The sequence below is a fragment of the Bos taurus genome, chromosome 15 (genome assembly GCF_002263795.3).
Source record: "Bos taurus isolate L1 Dominette 01449 registration number 42190680 breed Hereford chromosome 15, ARS-UCD2.0, whole genome shotgun sequence".
NCBI classification, from domain to species: Eukaryota; Metazoa; Chordata; class Mammalia; order Artiodactyla; family Bovidae; genus Bos; species Bos taurus.
The window spans coordinates 43,008,179-43,023,817 of record NC_037342.1 but is presented as its reverse complement, the minus strand read 5'-3'; the positions used below and the strand labels follow the sequence as shown (position 1 = coordinate 43,023,817).

Sequence of the window (15,639 nt, the reverse complement as noted above, 5' to 3'; positions counted from 1 at the left end):
GATCCTCCATCCCCAGAGGTTAGGAATGTCACATCTGGTCAAGGGCCAGGAGATGACTTGATGATCAAGCAAGGTGCCCTCACCTCCCCAGACACTAATAAAACCAGAGTCCCACTGTTTTATTCAGGTTCTTTTCACAAGCAGTGGAGCAGACATAAGCCTCTGGTATCAAGCCATGAGTTTCAGTCCCCTCATTAAAGGGAGCACTCGATCCCCATAGTCACTGAACGTCTACCCAACTGCCAATGTCCAGCTTCCAGACTTGGAGCCCATAAGCCTGAGACATGGGCCCCACTGACCTTACTGTGTTTCTGTTTCATTTCTGGCTCATGGACATATGTGAGGGTACAGCTATATCTTTTTTACTTTTAATTTATTTGGCTGCATTGGGTCTTAGTTACAGCATGCAAGATCTTAGGTTGTGGCACGTGGGCTTTAGTTGTGGTATGTGGGGTCTAGTTCCCTGACCAGGGATGGAATCTGAGCCCCCTGCCTTGGGAGTATGCAGTCTTAACCACTGGACCACCAGGAAAGTCCCCAGCTATATCTTTTTTAAAAAAAATCATTTTTATATTTTTAAATGTCATGGCTGGCTATATGTTTGAAGTAAGGGGGTCTTGGGAGATAAAAACTCACTTCCTTGTGTTGAATTTGGTCTCCTCACACCTGCTTTCTGTCCCCCATCCCGCTACTTTTCCCACTAAGTCAAAGCCACTGATGATGATGTCCAGGTTGCCAAATGCAGTGTATGTTTCTCTGTCCCGATCGTACCTGACTATTTGGCAGCTTTGATGTAACTACTTGCTCTGTTCTCAAAACATCCTTCTCTGCTTGGCTACCCAACATTCTCCTGTTCTCATTCTCATTGCCTTTTAGCATCTCAATAGATCAGCGGTTTTAAGATATTCCTTTGTCTTCTGCCATTTATCGTTGTTGATGATGGCCTGCTAAAGCCTATTCAACTTCTGTAGGTATTCTGTCTTTTTCCATAGATTGTTTTTAAATTTTGTCTCTTACTTTTGATGTTCTTCAATTTTACCATGATGTCTAGGGTTGAATTTATTTGTATTTTGCTTAATATTTGTCACCTGAACCTGATGGATAATGTGAATTTGGGTCCCACACTGGTGCAGAACAGGCAGGCTTGGGGTCCCAAATTATCCCTGGTGATTCCTTTTCTGCCTGTGACCCAGGCCAGTGGTGAATGTTCTTGCTCCTTCCCCAGGGTAGTAAGCAGAGTTTTTCTATCCTTCTGTGGGGAGTAGATAGGACTTTTATTCCAATTTCAGGTCTTGTCAGGGCTCAAGGCCTCATCTTCTGCTGCCATAGCAACATTAAAATCTCACCCCTAATGCCTAAGACCTGTCCTGTCTCAGCTTTGCATTCTGCTTACTGTGATGGCTTTGGGTTCCTATTGATTTCTGGCCCCTGAGAATTTCCCTTTTTCGCTTTCAATGTCAGATACATCTTAAGAAAAAATTATCCAGCATTTTTCTTTGTGTGAGCAGTGAGTTCTGCTTCAGTTCCATCAGCTTGTCTTGGTTTCCAGACACTGTTTTGCAATACAAAGCCAAGTATTTAACTCTTTCTCCTCACTGGGCTCTTTTGGGTCTTATTTCCTGTGTCAGTAGAGCTCATCTTTAAGATCTAGTACAACTAAGCTGGTGAAAATTGAGTTTTGGTCAATTAAAGCCAATGTTTAATACAGTGGGGTTTGGGAATTTCTGACCTTCAGGATAGAGGTCAAGTTCCCCAAACATTTTTAAAAAATATTAATGATTTACAATATTAATTAGTTTCAGGTGTACAGCATAGTGATTCAGTATTTTTATAGATTGTTCCCCAAATATTCTGATCCTAAGTATGTTCCTAACTCTACTTCTTATTATCTTCTCTTACACACCCAATCTTTTGATACACCCAAGTACCTGCTATTTTCCAAGTACCCCTGAAGTTTCTCACATCCATGACTTTCATATTACTCCTCACCCAAAATACTTAAACACATTGTTTTTTTAAATTGGAGAATAATTGCTTTACAGTGTTGTGTTGGTTTCTGCTGTACAGCAGTGTGAATCAGCCATTAGTATATATATATATCCCCTCCCTCATGAACCTCCCTCCCACTACTCAGAATACTGCGCCATCACTTCAGGCCAAATCCAAGCTGCGTTTCAAAGTCCGGCTCAGCTGGTGCTCCTTAAGTTACCTGTGTTTCCTCTGAGTTTCTGTCACTGAGGGAAGCAGCTATGGTATGAAGGACTGAATCTGTGACTTGATATCGGGACCTAGTTTTTCTACTCTTTAGCGATCTGAGCCTCAATTCTTCTTTCTTTCTTTTTTTTTTTTAAAATATTTGTTTACTTAGGCTGTGCCGGGTCATAGCTGTGGCATGCTGGACCTTTAATTATAGCATACAAACTCTTAGTTGTGGCATGTAGGATCTAGTTCCCTGACCAGGGATTGAACCTGGGCCCCTTGCCTTGGGAATGCAGAGTCTTAGCCACTGGCCCACTAGGGAAATTCTTCAATTTTTCTTATATAAAACGGAGGTACAAATATCTACCCCATGGAGTTAAAGTTTCTTTTGTGACTCTTTTGCTTTTGAGTGACAGAAAAACCCAACCCAAATTGGCTTCTGATGAAACAATATTTATTGGTTTGTACAGGTGAAAAGTTGAGGGGCAGAGATGGCTTCAGGCAGGGGTGAAGTCCAGGCTCAAATGATATAATCAAGAGTTGGTATCTCTCCTCCTTTCAGTTCTGCTTTTTGCTCTGTCACCTTCAGGCTTAGGTTCAAAGAGTGGCAGCAGTCCCAGAACACACAGTCTTTGTGCTCTAAATCTAGCAGACTCATTTGGAATCTCTTTCTCAGAAGTCCTAACTAGGAGTTTCCCTGGATGACTAGTGGGTTAGGACCCTGTGCTTTCACTGCTGAGGCCTGGGTTGGATCCCTGGTCAAGGGACTAAGATCCCACAAAGCTTGCAGTGTGACCAAAACCAAAGAAATCCTAATTGAATTTTCATTGCCCTCAGTGAGTGATGTGCCCGTCCCTGAGGTGGTCACTAATGGCTAGGAGAACTCCATGCTTGGATTGGCTGGGGCCCAGGAAACTTGTTCTACCTCAGACCCTGGGTGCAGGCCTGGGAGTAGGACACAGGATCAGAGCGGGTGGGTGGAGTTTCTTCCCTGAGAGGTTAGGGTACACTTAACCCAGAGGGGGAAACGATGCTGAATGAGAATTATGGCAGATGCCCACCACAAGTTGTGTCAAGGAGCAAGTGAGATAATATAAGGAAACTGACTTCAGAAAGCCCCATTCAAATATAAATGATGATTATTCTTTGGTTATCTCTCTCGTGGCATGTATCACTTTCTTCCTTCAATTACAGCCATCAAATTCATGCTTTATCTCCTTTACTGCACCCTGAGCAGCTAAAGAACAGGATCTGTGTCCTGGTCAGATCCTTGGTGGGTATTTCACTATTTCTGACTCAGCACAAAGAAAATAGAAAGTACTCAAAAATTGATTATGGGTTAACTGAATGAGCCTAAAATCCCCAACATTTCCCAGAATTGTGCTAGGCCAAACTCTTGAAGGACTGGGGAACTTTACGCTTTCAGTGCAGTCATAGGCCAGTCAGCTCTGACTTTTTTCACAGTGACTGGAGGGGTAGGTGTGTACATGCTCATTTGCTTCATTGGTGTCTGACTCTTTGCAGGAGAGGAGCCTGTAACCTTAAGGGATTCTCCAGGCAAGAGTATTGGACTGGATTGCCATGCTCTTCTCCAGGGGATCGTCCCAATCCAGGGATGGAACACATGTCTCTTGCATTGCAGGCAGATTCTTTACCCACTGAATCACCTGGGAAACCCCTGGGAGGGTAGGGTGAGAAATAATTTCAGGAAGATGTGTCCTTGTATTGATTTGTTGATCTGGCCAACCTAAAGCCATTCAAAGAAAAGTAAAGTCCTTCTGGTTTGTTTACTTATTTGATTTCTGGATTATTTTTCTCTTCCTGCCCTCACAATTGGGGAATGGGCTTCAGGAAAGTACAGACTGAATGAAAGAATTTTCCAAAGGCACTGATCAGCAGGACATGTTTGGGGCTCCCTCCTTCTTCTTGAGACCTGTGCCTCCAGGAATTTTTGAGTTTAATTAAAGGAACTGGATATCAGATCTACTTGAGCAGCTGGACAGCCAGCCCAGTGAATCTCTTCTGTGTCTCTGAGATTGTATTCATTGTAATCCTTGGATTTCCTATCTGAACATAGAGACTGGAGCTACTGGGGCCATACTGGAGTTTAGGAAATGAACTCTCAAGAGAGGGGATGAAGGATCCAAAACACATCTTCTAAAATTTCTTTTATGTTTCTTTATTTGGCTGCATCGGATCTTAGTTGTAGTGGGATCTTCATTGCGTCATGCACAATCTTTCGTTGCAGGGCACAGACTAGTTATAGCACATGGGCTGCAGAGTGCACAAGCTAAGTAGTTGTGGCTGGCGGACTTGGCTGCTCCATGGCATGTAGGATCTTAGTTCCCCGACCAAGGATTGAACCCACGTCCCCTGCATTGCAGGGCGGATTCTTTAACCAATGAGCCATCAGGGAAATCCCTCAAATCACATATTTTTGTGTGTGTTTTTTGGTAATTTTATTTATTTATTTGACTGTGCTGGGTCTTAGTTGCAGCACGCAGGAACTTTTAGTTGTGCTATGCGAACTCTTAGTTGTGACATGTGGGGTCTAGTTCCTTGATCAAGGATCGGAACCCAGGCCTTCTACATTGGGAACATGGAACCTTAAGCCACTGGACCACCAAGGAAGTCCCCCACATCACCTCTTAAAATAGTTTACAGGGGACCCCTACTCCAAAGTTTGCCTGGACCTTGTTTTTTGACTGATTTTGCAATAAAAATACCAATTCTTCAGTCACAATTGTTAAGCAGGAAAGGTGATATGGATTATTGTTGTTCAGTCACTCAGTTGTGTCCGACTCTTTGTGACCCCATGGACTGCAGCACACCAGGCTTTCCTGTCCTTCACCATCTCCCAGAGCTGGCTCAAACCCATGTCCATCGAGTGGGTGATGCCGTCCAACCATCTCATCCTCTGTTGTCCACTTCTCCTCGTGCTTTTAATCTTTCCCAGCATCACGGTCTTTTTTAATGAGTTGGCAGTTTGCGTCAGGTCGCCAAAGTATTGGAACTTCAGCTTCAGCATCAGTCCTTCCAATGAATATTCAGGATTGATTTCCTTTAGGACTGATTAGTTGGATCTCCTTGCAGTCCAAGGGACTCTTAAGAGTCTTCTCCAACACCACAGTTCAAAAGTATCAATTCTTTGGCGCTCAGCCTTCTTTATGGTCCAACTCTCACATCCATATGTGACTGCTGGAAAAACCATAGCTTTGACTAGACAGACCTTTGTTGGCAAAGTAATGTATCTGTTTTTTAATACCCTGTCTATATTTGTCATAGTTTTTCTTCCAAGAAGCAAGTGTCTTTTATTTTCATGGCTGCAGTCACCATCTGCAGTGATTTTGGAGCCCAGGAAAAATAAAGTCTGTCACTGTTTCCATTGTTTCCCCATCTATTTGTCATGAAGTGATGGGACTAGATGCCATGATCTTAGTTTTTGAATGTTGAGTTTTAAGACAGCTCTTTCACTCTGCTCTTTCACCTTCATCAAGAAGCTCTTTAGTTCCTCTTTGCTTTCTGCCATTAGGGTGGTGTCATCTGCATATCTAAGGTTATTGATATTTCTCCCGGCAATCTTGATTCCAGCTTGTTCTTTATCCAGGTTGCCATTTCTCATGATGTACTCTGCATATAAGTTAAATAAGCAGGGTGACAATATACAGCCTTGACATACTCTTTTCCCAGTTTGGAACCAGTCCACTGTTCCATGTCCAGTTCTAATTGTTGCTTCTTAACCTGTATACAGATTTCTCAGGAGGCAGTCAGGTGGTCTGGTATTCCCATCTCTTTGAGAATTTTCCACAGTTTGTTGTGATCTACATAGTCAAAGGCTTTAGCATGGTCAGTGAAGCAGAAGTAGATGTTTTTCTGGAATTCTCTTGCTTTTTCTATGATCCAATAGATGTTGGCAATTTGATTTCTTGTTCCCCTGCCTTTTCTAAATCCAGCTTGAACATCTGGGAGTTCTCGATTCATGTACTGTTGAAGCCTACTTTGTAGAATTTTGAGTATTACTTTGTTAGCATGTGGAATGAGTGCAATTGGGTGGTAGTTTGAACATTCTTTGGAGAAGGCAATGGCACCCCACTCCAGTACTCCTGCCTGGAAAATCCCATGGACGGAGGAGCCTGGTAGGCCTCAGTTCATGGGATTGCTGAGGGTCGGACACGACTGAGCGACTTCACTTTCACTTTTCACTTTGATGCATTGGAGAAGGAAATGGCAACCCACTCCAGTGTTCTTGCCTGGAGAATCCCAGGGACGGGGGAGCCTGGTGGGCTGCCGTCTATGGGGTCACACAGAGTCAGACACGACTGAAGTGACTTAGCAGCAGCAGTTGAACATTCTTTGGCCTTGCCTTTCTTTGGGACTGGAATGAAAACTGACCTTTTCCAGTCCTGTGGCCACTGCTGAGTTTTCCAAATCTGCTGGCGTATTGAGTGCCACAGTTTCACAGCATCATCTTTTAGGATTTGAAATAGCTCAGCTGGGATTCCATCACCTCCACTAGCTTTGTTCATAGTGATGCTTCCTAAGGCCCACTTGACTTTGCACTCCAAGATGTCTGGCTCTAGATGAGTGATCACACCATTGTGGTTATCTGGGTCATGAAGATCTTTTTTGTACAGTTCTTCTGTGTATTCTTGCCACCTCTTCTGGATATCTTTTGCTTCTGCTAGGTTCATACTGTTTCTGTCCTTTATTGTGCCCATTTTGCATGAAATATTCCCTTGGTATCTCTAGTTTTATTGAAGAGATCTCTAGTCTTTCCTATTCTATTGTTTTTCTCTGTTTCTTTTCATTATTCACTTAGGACGGCTTTCTTATCTCTCCTTGCTATTCTTTGAAACACTGAATGGCAGATGGGCATGTCTACTTTTCTCCTTTGCCTTTTGCTTCTCTTCTTTTCTCAGCTATTTGTAAGCCTCCTCAGACAATCGTTTTGCCTTTTTGCATTTCTTTTTCTTGGGGATGGTTTTTGTCACTGACTCCTGTACAATGTTACGAACCTCCATCCATAGTTCTTCAGGCCCTCTGTCTATCAGATCTAATCCCTTGAATTTTTTGATATGGCTTAACATATGGAGGCTGTGGGGACCTACTGATTTTCAAGCTGGCCTCTCTTCTATTGTAGCAATAATGCTAATCCAAGAACTTGGGCCCTATCAGGGCAGAAACAACAGGGACAGTTTTTTAGAGAAGGAAATTTACATGATTACATGTATATTGAATATGGACATAAGCACTTGACTAAATTGTAGAATCATTGTTGGAAATAGTGTTGTAGCTCCTCTATATCAAAGAAAGTTACTGGTTGGTAGGGGAGTGGGAATGAAAATTGTCCGTGGGCACTGTTAGTAAGTTAGGAGTCACCAAAGGAAAATCTAAGCTGGTGAGTCAGTAGCTCCCAGTCTGTTGCTTGGCAAGCTTGAGCTCACAGGCCAGGTGTTGCTTGAAAGGAACTCCTTCTTCACTGTGTTTACTTCCTGGACTCTCCAAGTCACTACAGATTCATTTCTGGAAGGATATCCCTTGACCTTACCACCCTTTCATGTCTCTGTCACTTCCTCAGTTGGCATTTTCTCTCTTTTCCTGACACTGGCTTCCTCTTTGGCCTCAGCAGAGCCTCAGCGGTGTTCTCATAACTATTTTGCATAATGCTGTTCTTGCTTGAACCTGCTGATTGGTCTCTCCTTCCCACAGGTAGCCACAGGTGTTCTGCCCAAGGGACCTGTATCAGCATGGCCAGAGAGAAATGGCCTAAACCTGGAAGCTACACAGAGGTGGGTTCTAATCCTGGTTCTGCCATTTATTTAACAGGATGAACTTGAGCAAGATATTTCATTTCTCTGAAGTCTTAATTTCCTCATCTGTGAAATGGGGATAATTTATCTTACTGGGTTTCTATGAGGATTTGATAAGTTAAAGACCTAGGATAGTGAGCAGGTTGACCCTTGGTTGACCCTTGGCAGCTCTTACTAAAAGGGAAGAGCAGACTGGCAGGGACACACTGCACAGCATCACCTGCATCTCACCAGTGATAGCATCTGACCAACAGAATCAGGCGTTTACACTGGGGAAACTTCCTGCATAGATGGAGCCTCTACTTCCTCATTTGTAACCTGCTCTAATATTGCACCGTCTGTCGGTCCGGAAATTGTTCTTAATATCTAGCCTAAGTTCCTCCTAACTGCCATGTGTCATATCACAGTTTTTAACAAATGACACACAAATAGACTCATGAAAATGAGCAGAGTTTTCTATGAGTCAGAGGCATTCACAGGCCTTGGATTTACTCTTAAAGAAACCAGTGAATGCTTGTTATGTGACCCCTGTAGACCAGGGACTGTGCTGGCCTATGCTGGAAGCTCCAGAGAGGTGTGACAAGACTCTCTTGAGACTCATGTGCCGTTTGGGCCAGTGGTCAAAGTCTTTCACTCTCTCTTTTAATTTTTCGGTTGCAAGTGAATGACTGATCCTGATTTATAAAATCTGGGAACACAATAAAGGACTTTAGCAGGACTGATCATGTTGGTAACGAATCATAAATACCCAATTTGGCTCTGGCAAGGATTGAAATGAAAATTTTGTCTTCGTGTTTGATATTTAAGCAGATGACACTGACCAGCCACACACAACAGATTATTTTGTTCAACTGTGCATGTGCGTTTTGCAGCTCATCCTTGCTGGGCTATTATTACGAATTACATCTTTTCAGCTATGTGGCCCCAAATCTCAGTATATGAGCAGCTCCTGTGAGAAGGAAATGTTTGCACATTCCACATATATCCATCCTATGGACGTGCTCTAAACCTACCAGCTGAGGTTGCAAACTGATACTCTATGCACCACAGATAGCTTGTAGATGTATTCTATTTGGCCCTGCAGTGTTTTGTTTTTAAAACTGAATTGGTTGGAGATTTCCCTGGTGGCCCCATGATAAAGAATCCACCCTGCAATGCAGGGGATATGGGTTCCATTCCTGGTTGGGGAACTAAGATCCCACATGCTGCATGCCACAACTACGAAGCCTGAGAAGCACAACTAGATTCCAAATGATGCAATGAAGATCCTGCGTGCCACAAGTAAGACTCAACACAGACAAATAAATATTTAAAAAATTGAATTGGTTGCCCTAATCTAAAACTTCATATGATTCATATGATCCAGTTTTTTGGCTTTTCTTGAAAAAGGGAAGATTTGGCAACAATAAAGCTGCATTTCCTCACCATAGCATCACCTGGGTTTGAGTAGCAATGCTGCCTGTAGATGGGAGCACCATTCCCTACTGCTTCATTTCCACTCATTTTCCTTCATGTATGGACCCTGCCTGGGCCCTGAAGGCATTTGAACTGGGGACTCCTGGTCTGTGAAGTCCCCTTTGGTTGTTGATAAAAGAGCATAGCTACTAGTGATCTGTTCCTTTGGGCTCTCAAACTTCTTGCCCTACACCAGAAACCAGTGTTTATGATTCCTACAGATACCAGCAGAAATCAGTTGTTTGGGATTCCTTCCCTGAGTTTATAATAAACATCACAGGTACGTGTCATGTTACCAGTAGGTCCTCATATGAGGATCAAGGGCATGAAGCTGTCATTGCAATTTGCCTTGCCATATTATTTCTAGGTTCTTCAGAGTCCAGGAGATTTCTTTCTGTGCAGAGAAGCATTTTCTACAACTTCCAGTCTAATTGATGTTCAGTTTATCAAATTTATATGCCTAATCAACTGACAAAACTAATAAATTTTTAAAGTTTCTCAAAATACAATTTTACATTTAAATCCTATTGTAAAATGTTTGTTTTGGCTGGAAATAACAGAAAGCCCTGAAGTGGGGTGGGCTGTGGGCACGGTGCACCTGGGCTGCAGCTCCACTTCGTCATGATCCTCTTGGTTCTGCCCTTCTCCGTGTGCGGGCACCACCCGCAGGCTTGTAGCATTGTGGCTGCTGCAGTGACATTGTCATATCCAGACACAAGTCAGAGAAAGCAAGACTCTTACTTCCCTTTGTTTGTAACTGTGGAAAACTCCCAGAAGCTCTCTGTGGACTTTAACTCCCATCTCTTTGGCCAGAGTTGTGTCACATGCCTGTTCCTAAACCAGTCACTGCTGAGGAGAATGGGATGGCCAGTTGGCTTTTACTAATTATCCCAGAGTGGAAGGACTGTTGAGAAATCCATCCTAATGATCACCACATCACTTACTGAAATTCCCTTAAACAATCCAAATAGTAAACACAAATCCAGTAAGACTAATTCCTCAAACATTTGAAACGTCCCAACACACCAAATAGCAGACAGAAACATTAAAACAAAGTACTCACAAAGGCTATAACCACGTTTAAGTCTGAATTGTTAAAACTATGGATTTAATTTCTTTTTCATTACTTCTATACTTATTCATGGAAATAATATTTATTTAGATACCTTTTCGGTTACAGTGATTTTACTAGACCTCCAATTAAAATAATACTATTTCATACTGGCCAGGGTTGTAGGTTATTTATGTAGGTTGGGGTTATTTAAAATTTAAAAAGTTCATTTATTTGGCAGTGCCAGGTCTTAGTGTGGCACATGGGATCTTTGATCTTCATTGCAACGTGCAGGACCTTTAGTTGAGGCATGTGGGATCCAGTTCCCTGACCAGGGATCAAATCTGGGCCCCCTGCATTGGAAATGCAGTGTGGAATCTTAACCACTGGACTAGCAGGGAACTCTTGGGGTTACATATAATTGATTCTTGGCTGGAGCAGAGGATTTGGTGACATCTTCTAAACTTGAGCTAGTGTGCATGAGTCTGCCCTCCTCTCTTTTATTGTAACAGCTTTACTGAGATAAGATTTACGTACTATATCATTCACCTTTTGAAATATACAATTCGATAGCTTTTAGTATATTCACAGAGTTGTGCTACCATCACGCAATCAATTTTAGAGCATTTCCATCATGGCAATGGGAAATTCATTAGGACTCACTCCCCATTTCCCTCCTCTTCCAAGCCCCAGGCAACCAGCAGAGATGGCATTTTCTGTCTCTATGGATTTGCCTATTTTGGCCACTTCGTTCACATGGAACCATAGACTATGTGGAGGCTGGGACCCTTTTAATCATTAAACACTTTACGTGCTCCATCAGTGGCATTTGTCGTGTCTGTTTCATGTGCTTCCCAGGTGGCACTAGTGGTAAAGAATCCGCCTGCCAATCCTCCTGTGAGATGTAAGGGATGTGGATTTGATTCCTGGGTTGTGAAGATCCCCTAGAGGAGGGCATGGCAACATAGACAGAGGAGCCTGGTGGGCTATAGTGCATAGGGTTACAAAGAGCCAGACACAACTGGAGTGACTTAGCACACATACAGCCCTTTCATAGGGGGATTTCCTGAAATTATGTAGCTTTGCTTAGTTAGTGCAGGTATGCCTCATTTTATTGTGCTTTACTTATTGCACTTCACAGATACTGTGCTATTTATAAACTGAAGGTTTGTGGTGACCTTACACTGAACAAGTCTATCAATTCACAATATTTTAGACTTTTTCACTATTATTATATTTTTATGGTGATATGTGAACACTGATTTTTTTATATTATTTACTGTTTACCATTGCATGAAGATTATGACTCACAGAAGTCTCAGGTGACAGCAGTTTTTAGCAATAAAGTATTTTGTAATTAAAGTAGGTACAGTGGGTTTTTTTTGGCAATGCTGTTGCACAAATAGACTACAGTATAGTGTGAACATAACTTTTCTATACACTAGGAAAACCAAAAAATTCATGTGATTTGCTTTATTGCATAGTCACTCATAGACTCATAGACTCTCCTTTATTGCATATTTGCTTTATTGCAGTATATGATTTATTGTGATAGCTGGAAGTGAATTTAACCCTCAGTATCTCTGAGGTATGCTTGTATTATACAATTAGTTGTGCTGCCTTTGTTATATATTTACACAGTTGTTTGGAATGACTAGAAATATAAGCATTCTCTCCCTTCTTTTCTTCCTTCATGCCTTCCTTTCATGAATAAGCATTGAGCATCTTCTCTGTGTCAGGTATTATGGCAGTCACTTGAAATACAGCACAGAACATGTGGGTAAGCCATTCCCCTCATGGACTTAGAGTTGGGTAGATGTCCTGTCCTTTCTGCTGATGACTTGAAAAGGCCACGACATGTGGATGCTGCTGAGTACCACTCAAGAACTGTTTAGGGTCCTCAGAATAGCTTCCTGATCTCTCTCATACGTCCAATCTTCCCTTAGCTCTCCTACCATCTAACCTTTGACATACAATCTTCAAGTGTATACTTACCAACATATATGCAAACTTTTCCATACATGGTTAATTATCTTATTATCACAATAACAACTCATGAAATATGTATCAGATTTGCTTTGTTACCACATTTTATTTGATCACAACACTAAGCTGTTCATTTGTTTCATATTTATATCTACATTATTCCCGCAAAAGGATCAAAATTGAAGCAGAACACATGTCATTTCTAAATAACTAAGGTATAGATGTTAACAGCTAAGAAAATCTTTCTTACAGTTGAGCCCTAAATTTATTTTGGATCAAAAAAAGAATGCAAACAAATTTGCATCCGTGAAGAGACTTCTGAGTGGTGACAGATGATTCAAACAAAGATTATAAAAGAGAAGAAATTATAATCATAGATTTGGTGAGGGGTTAAAAATTAAGGAAGTAGAACATATATTAAATTATTATATTCATATATTAGAATAAGTAAGAGTTGGATAAAAGTGGAAAGATTTAATGCAAATTGATGGGGACTCAGGAAGAAAAATACTTTTCAAGTTTGTCACCTGTAAACAACTTTACTTACTACCAAATTGATTTGCACACCCAATATCCAGATTTTGGATTCTACTATGCTCCTTTAAAAAAGCCTAGACTTTAAAAAATATACATATATATTTATTTAGTTGGTGCTCCAGGTCTTAGCTGTGGCATGTGAGATCGGGTTCCTTGACCAGGGTTTTTAACTTGGGCTGCTTGCATTGGGAACATGGAGTCTTAGCCTCTGAACCACCAGGGAAGTTCCCAAGACTTTTGAAAGCTTAGTTAATTCCATGTCTTGGAACAGGGACAAACCAGGGAGGGCTCATAGTATCTGAGAAAATGATGCTTCCAAAAACACTTGAAATAGTACTGACTGGACATTGAAGCCAATATAACAGGGCTCTCAATGGCCATGTTGTCTCTTTGAGCATCAAAAAAGAATAATAATTATAGTTAATTAAAACATTTCTAAAGTCCATGATTCAAAGTGAAAGTTTTAAAGAAGCATATAAAAAGGTAATTATAATGCCAAAGGAGGTTAAATATAATACAATACATTTAAATTCTTATTAGTTTTCAAAGTAGGTGTTAATATTTTTGGCTGCTTTGTTTCTTCTGGTAGGTACATTTTCTGTAGTTCTGGGGCTTAGGGCAGGCCACCCCAAAATGTGTCTCATAGCATATAGGTTATTTTGAATAAAGTTACTTAAGAAATGGCCAACATAAGAGGTATACTTTGACCTCCCCTCATTCTCCCTGAAAGCAAGAAATAGATCTCTCATGTGAAAGGTGCCCTCCCTGCATCTGGAGGCAGAAGGAGACCCTATCCCTAGAGATAAGGAATTCAGGCCAAGATTCCTGAACAAACAAATCCTAAACAAACCTTGTTACTTCTTTAATTTACTACCCCAAGCCCAAACTCTGTTTAGATTCTTCACTAACTGAGCATCCAAAACCAAAAATTCTTTGTCATCACTTCTTCACAAATTTACTGTTTTGTTTTTATCTAAAAAATATAAAAGTTGCCTGCGTTGGCCAATTCTTAGGTCCCATTTCTATGGCATCTCCATGTGCATGAATTAAAATTTGTTTCATTTTGCCTGTTAATCTATTTTATGTCAATTTTATTATTAGTCCTACAGGAATTCAAGAGGGATAAGGTAGAAATGTCAGTTTCCAGGAGAAATATCAATAACCTCAGATATGCAGATGACACCACTGTTATGGCAGAAAGCAAAGAAGAACTGAGGAGCCTTTTGATGAAAGTGAAAGAGGAGAGTGAAAAAGCTGACTTAAAACTTCAACATTCAAAAAACTAAAATCATGGCATCTGCTTCCATCACTTCATGGCAAATAGATGGGGAAACAGTGACAGACTTTATTTTTGGGGGTTCCAAAATCACTGCAGATGGTGACTGCAGCCATGAAATTAAAAGATGCTTGATCCTTGGAAGAAAAGTTATGACCAACTTAGACAGCATAGTAAAAAGCAGAGATGTTACTGTGCCAACAAAGGTCCATCTATACAAAGCTATGGTTTTTCTAGTAGTCATGTATAGGTGTGAGAGTTGGACTATAAAGAAGGCTGAGTGCCGAAGAATTGATACTTTTGAACTGTGGTGTTGGAAAAGACTCTTGAGTCCCTTGGATTGCAGGGAGATCCAACCAGTCCATCCTAAAGGAGATCAGAAGGACTGATATTGAAGCTGAAACTCCAATACTTTGGCCACCTAATGGGAAGAATGGACTCATTAGAAAAGACCCTGATGCTGGGAAAGATTGAAGGCATGAGGAGAAGGGGAAGACAGAGGATGAGATGGTTGGATGGCATCACCGACTCAATGGACATGAGTTTGAGTAAGCTCCGGGAGTTGGTGATGGACAGGGAGGCCTGGCGTGCTGCAGTCCATGGGGTCACAAAGAGTTGGACGTGACTGAGTGACTGAATTGAACTGTTGAGAAGAACTGACTCACTGGAAAAGACCCTGATGCTGGGAAAGATTGAAGGTGGGAAGAGAAGGGGATGACAGAGGATGAGATGGTTGGATGGCATCACTGACTCGATGGACACGAGTTTGAGCAGGCTCCGGGAGTTGATGGTGGACAGGGAAGCCTGGTGTGCTGCAGTCCATGGATGGGGTCACAAAGAGTCAGACACAACTGAGTAACTGAACTGAACTGAAGGTGGAAATTTCCACTTCCCCAACAGTATAAAGTATAAGTATTTATTTCTGTCAGTGTAATGAGGGAAGAATGTATATAGTGAACAAAAGTAAGCCAAAGAATTATGTAAAAGGCAGAAGCTGTACTAAGAACAGGAAAATACACTTAACCTGATGGTCACATAATAACCAGCTTAAAAGGGAGTCTGATAATATGTTAAAAGATGGTGTGTCAATCAAATATCATAAAGAAAGCTGACTCTACTGTCTCGGTCCTTTGTTTCCGGAAAGTAAAGTCTTCAGATGATTCTACCAAGGTATCAAAGGTTAGATGATGGAAGAGATGGGGAAAGATTGAAAATATGAGAAGGAGCAGGAAGCTATTCTGAGGACCCAGTGAACAATCCTAGAGTGGTGCTCAGCAGCACGCACGTGGCATGGCCTCCTGAAGTCATCAGCAGAAAGGACAGGA

General features: G+C 41.6%; 1 protein-coding gene across 1 annotated transcript in view; it reads left to right on the top strand.

Annotated features, from left to right (window-relative positions):
* Window positions 1-15,639, top strand: part of SWAP70 (switching B cell complex subunit SWAP70) — a 144,278-nt gene that overhangs the window by 38,659 nt on the left and 89,980 nt on the right. Inside the window, exon 2 of the mRNA XM_024975336.2 lies at window positions 7,909-7,988. Coding sequence (XP_024831104.1) covers window positions 7,947-7,988 — 42 coding nt within the window. The 5' untranslated portion in view covers window positions 7,909-7,946. The remainder of the gene's footprint in view (window positions 1-7,908; window positions 7,989-15,639) is intronic.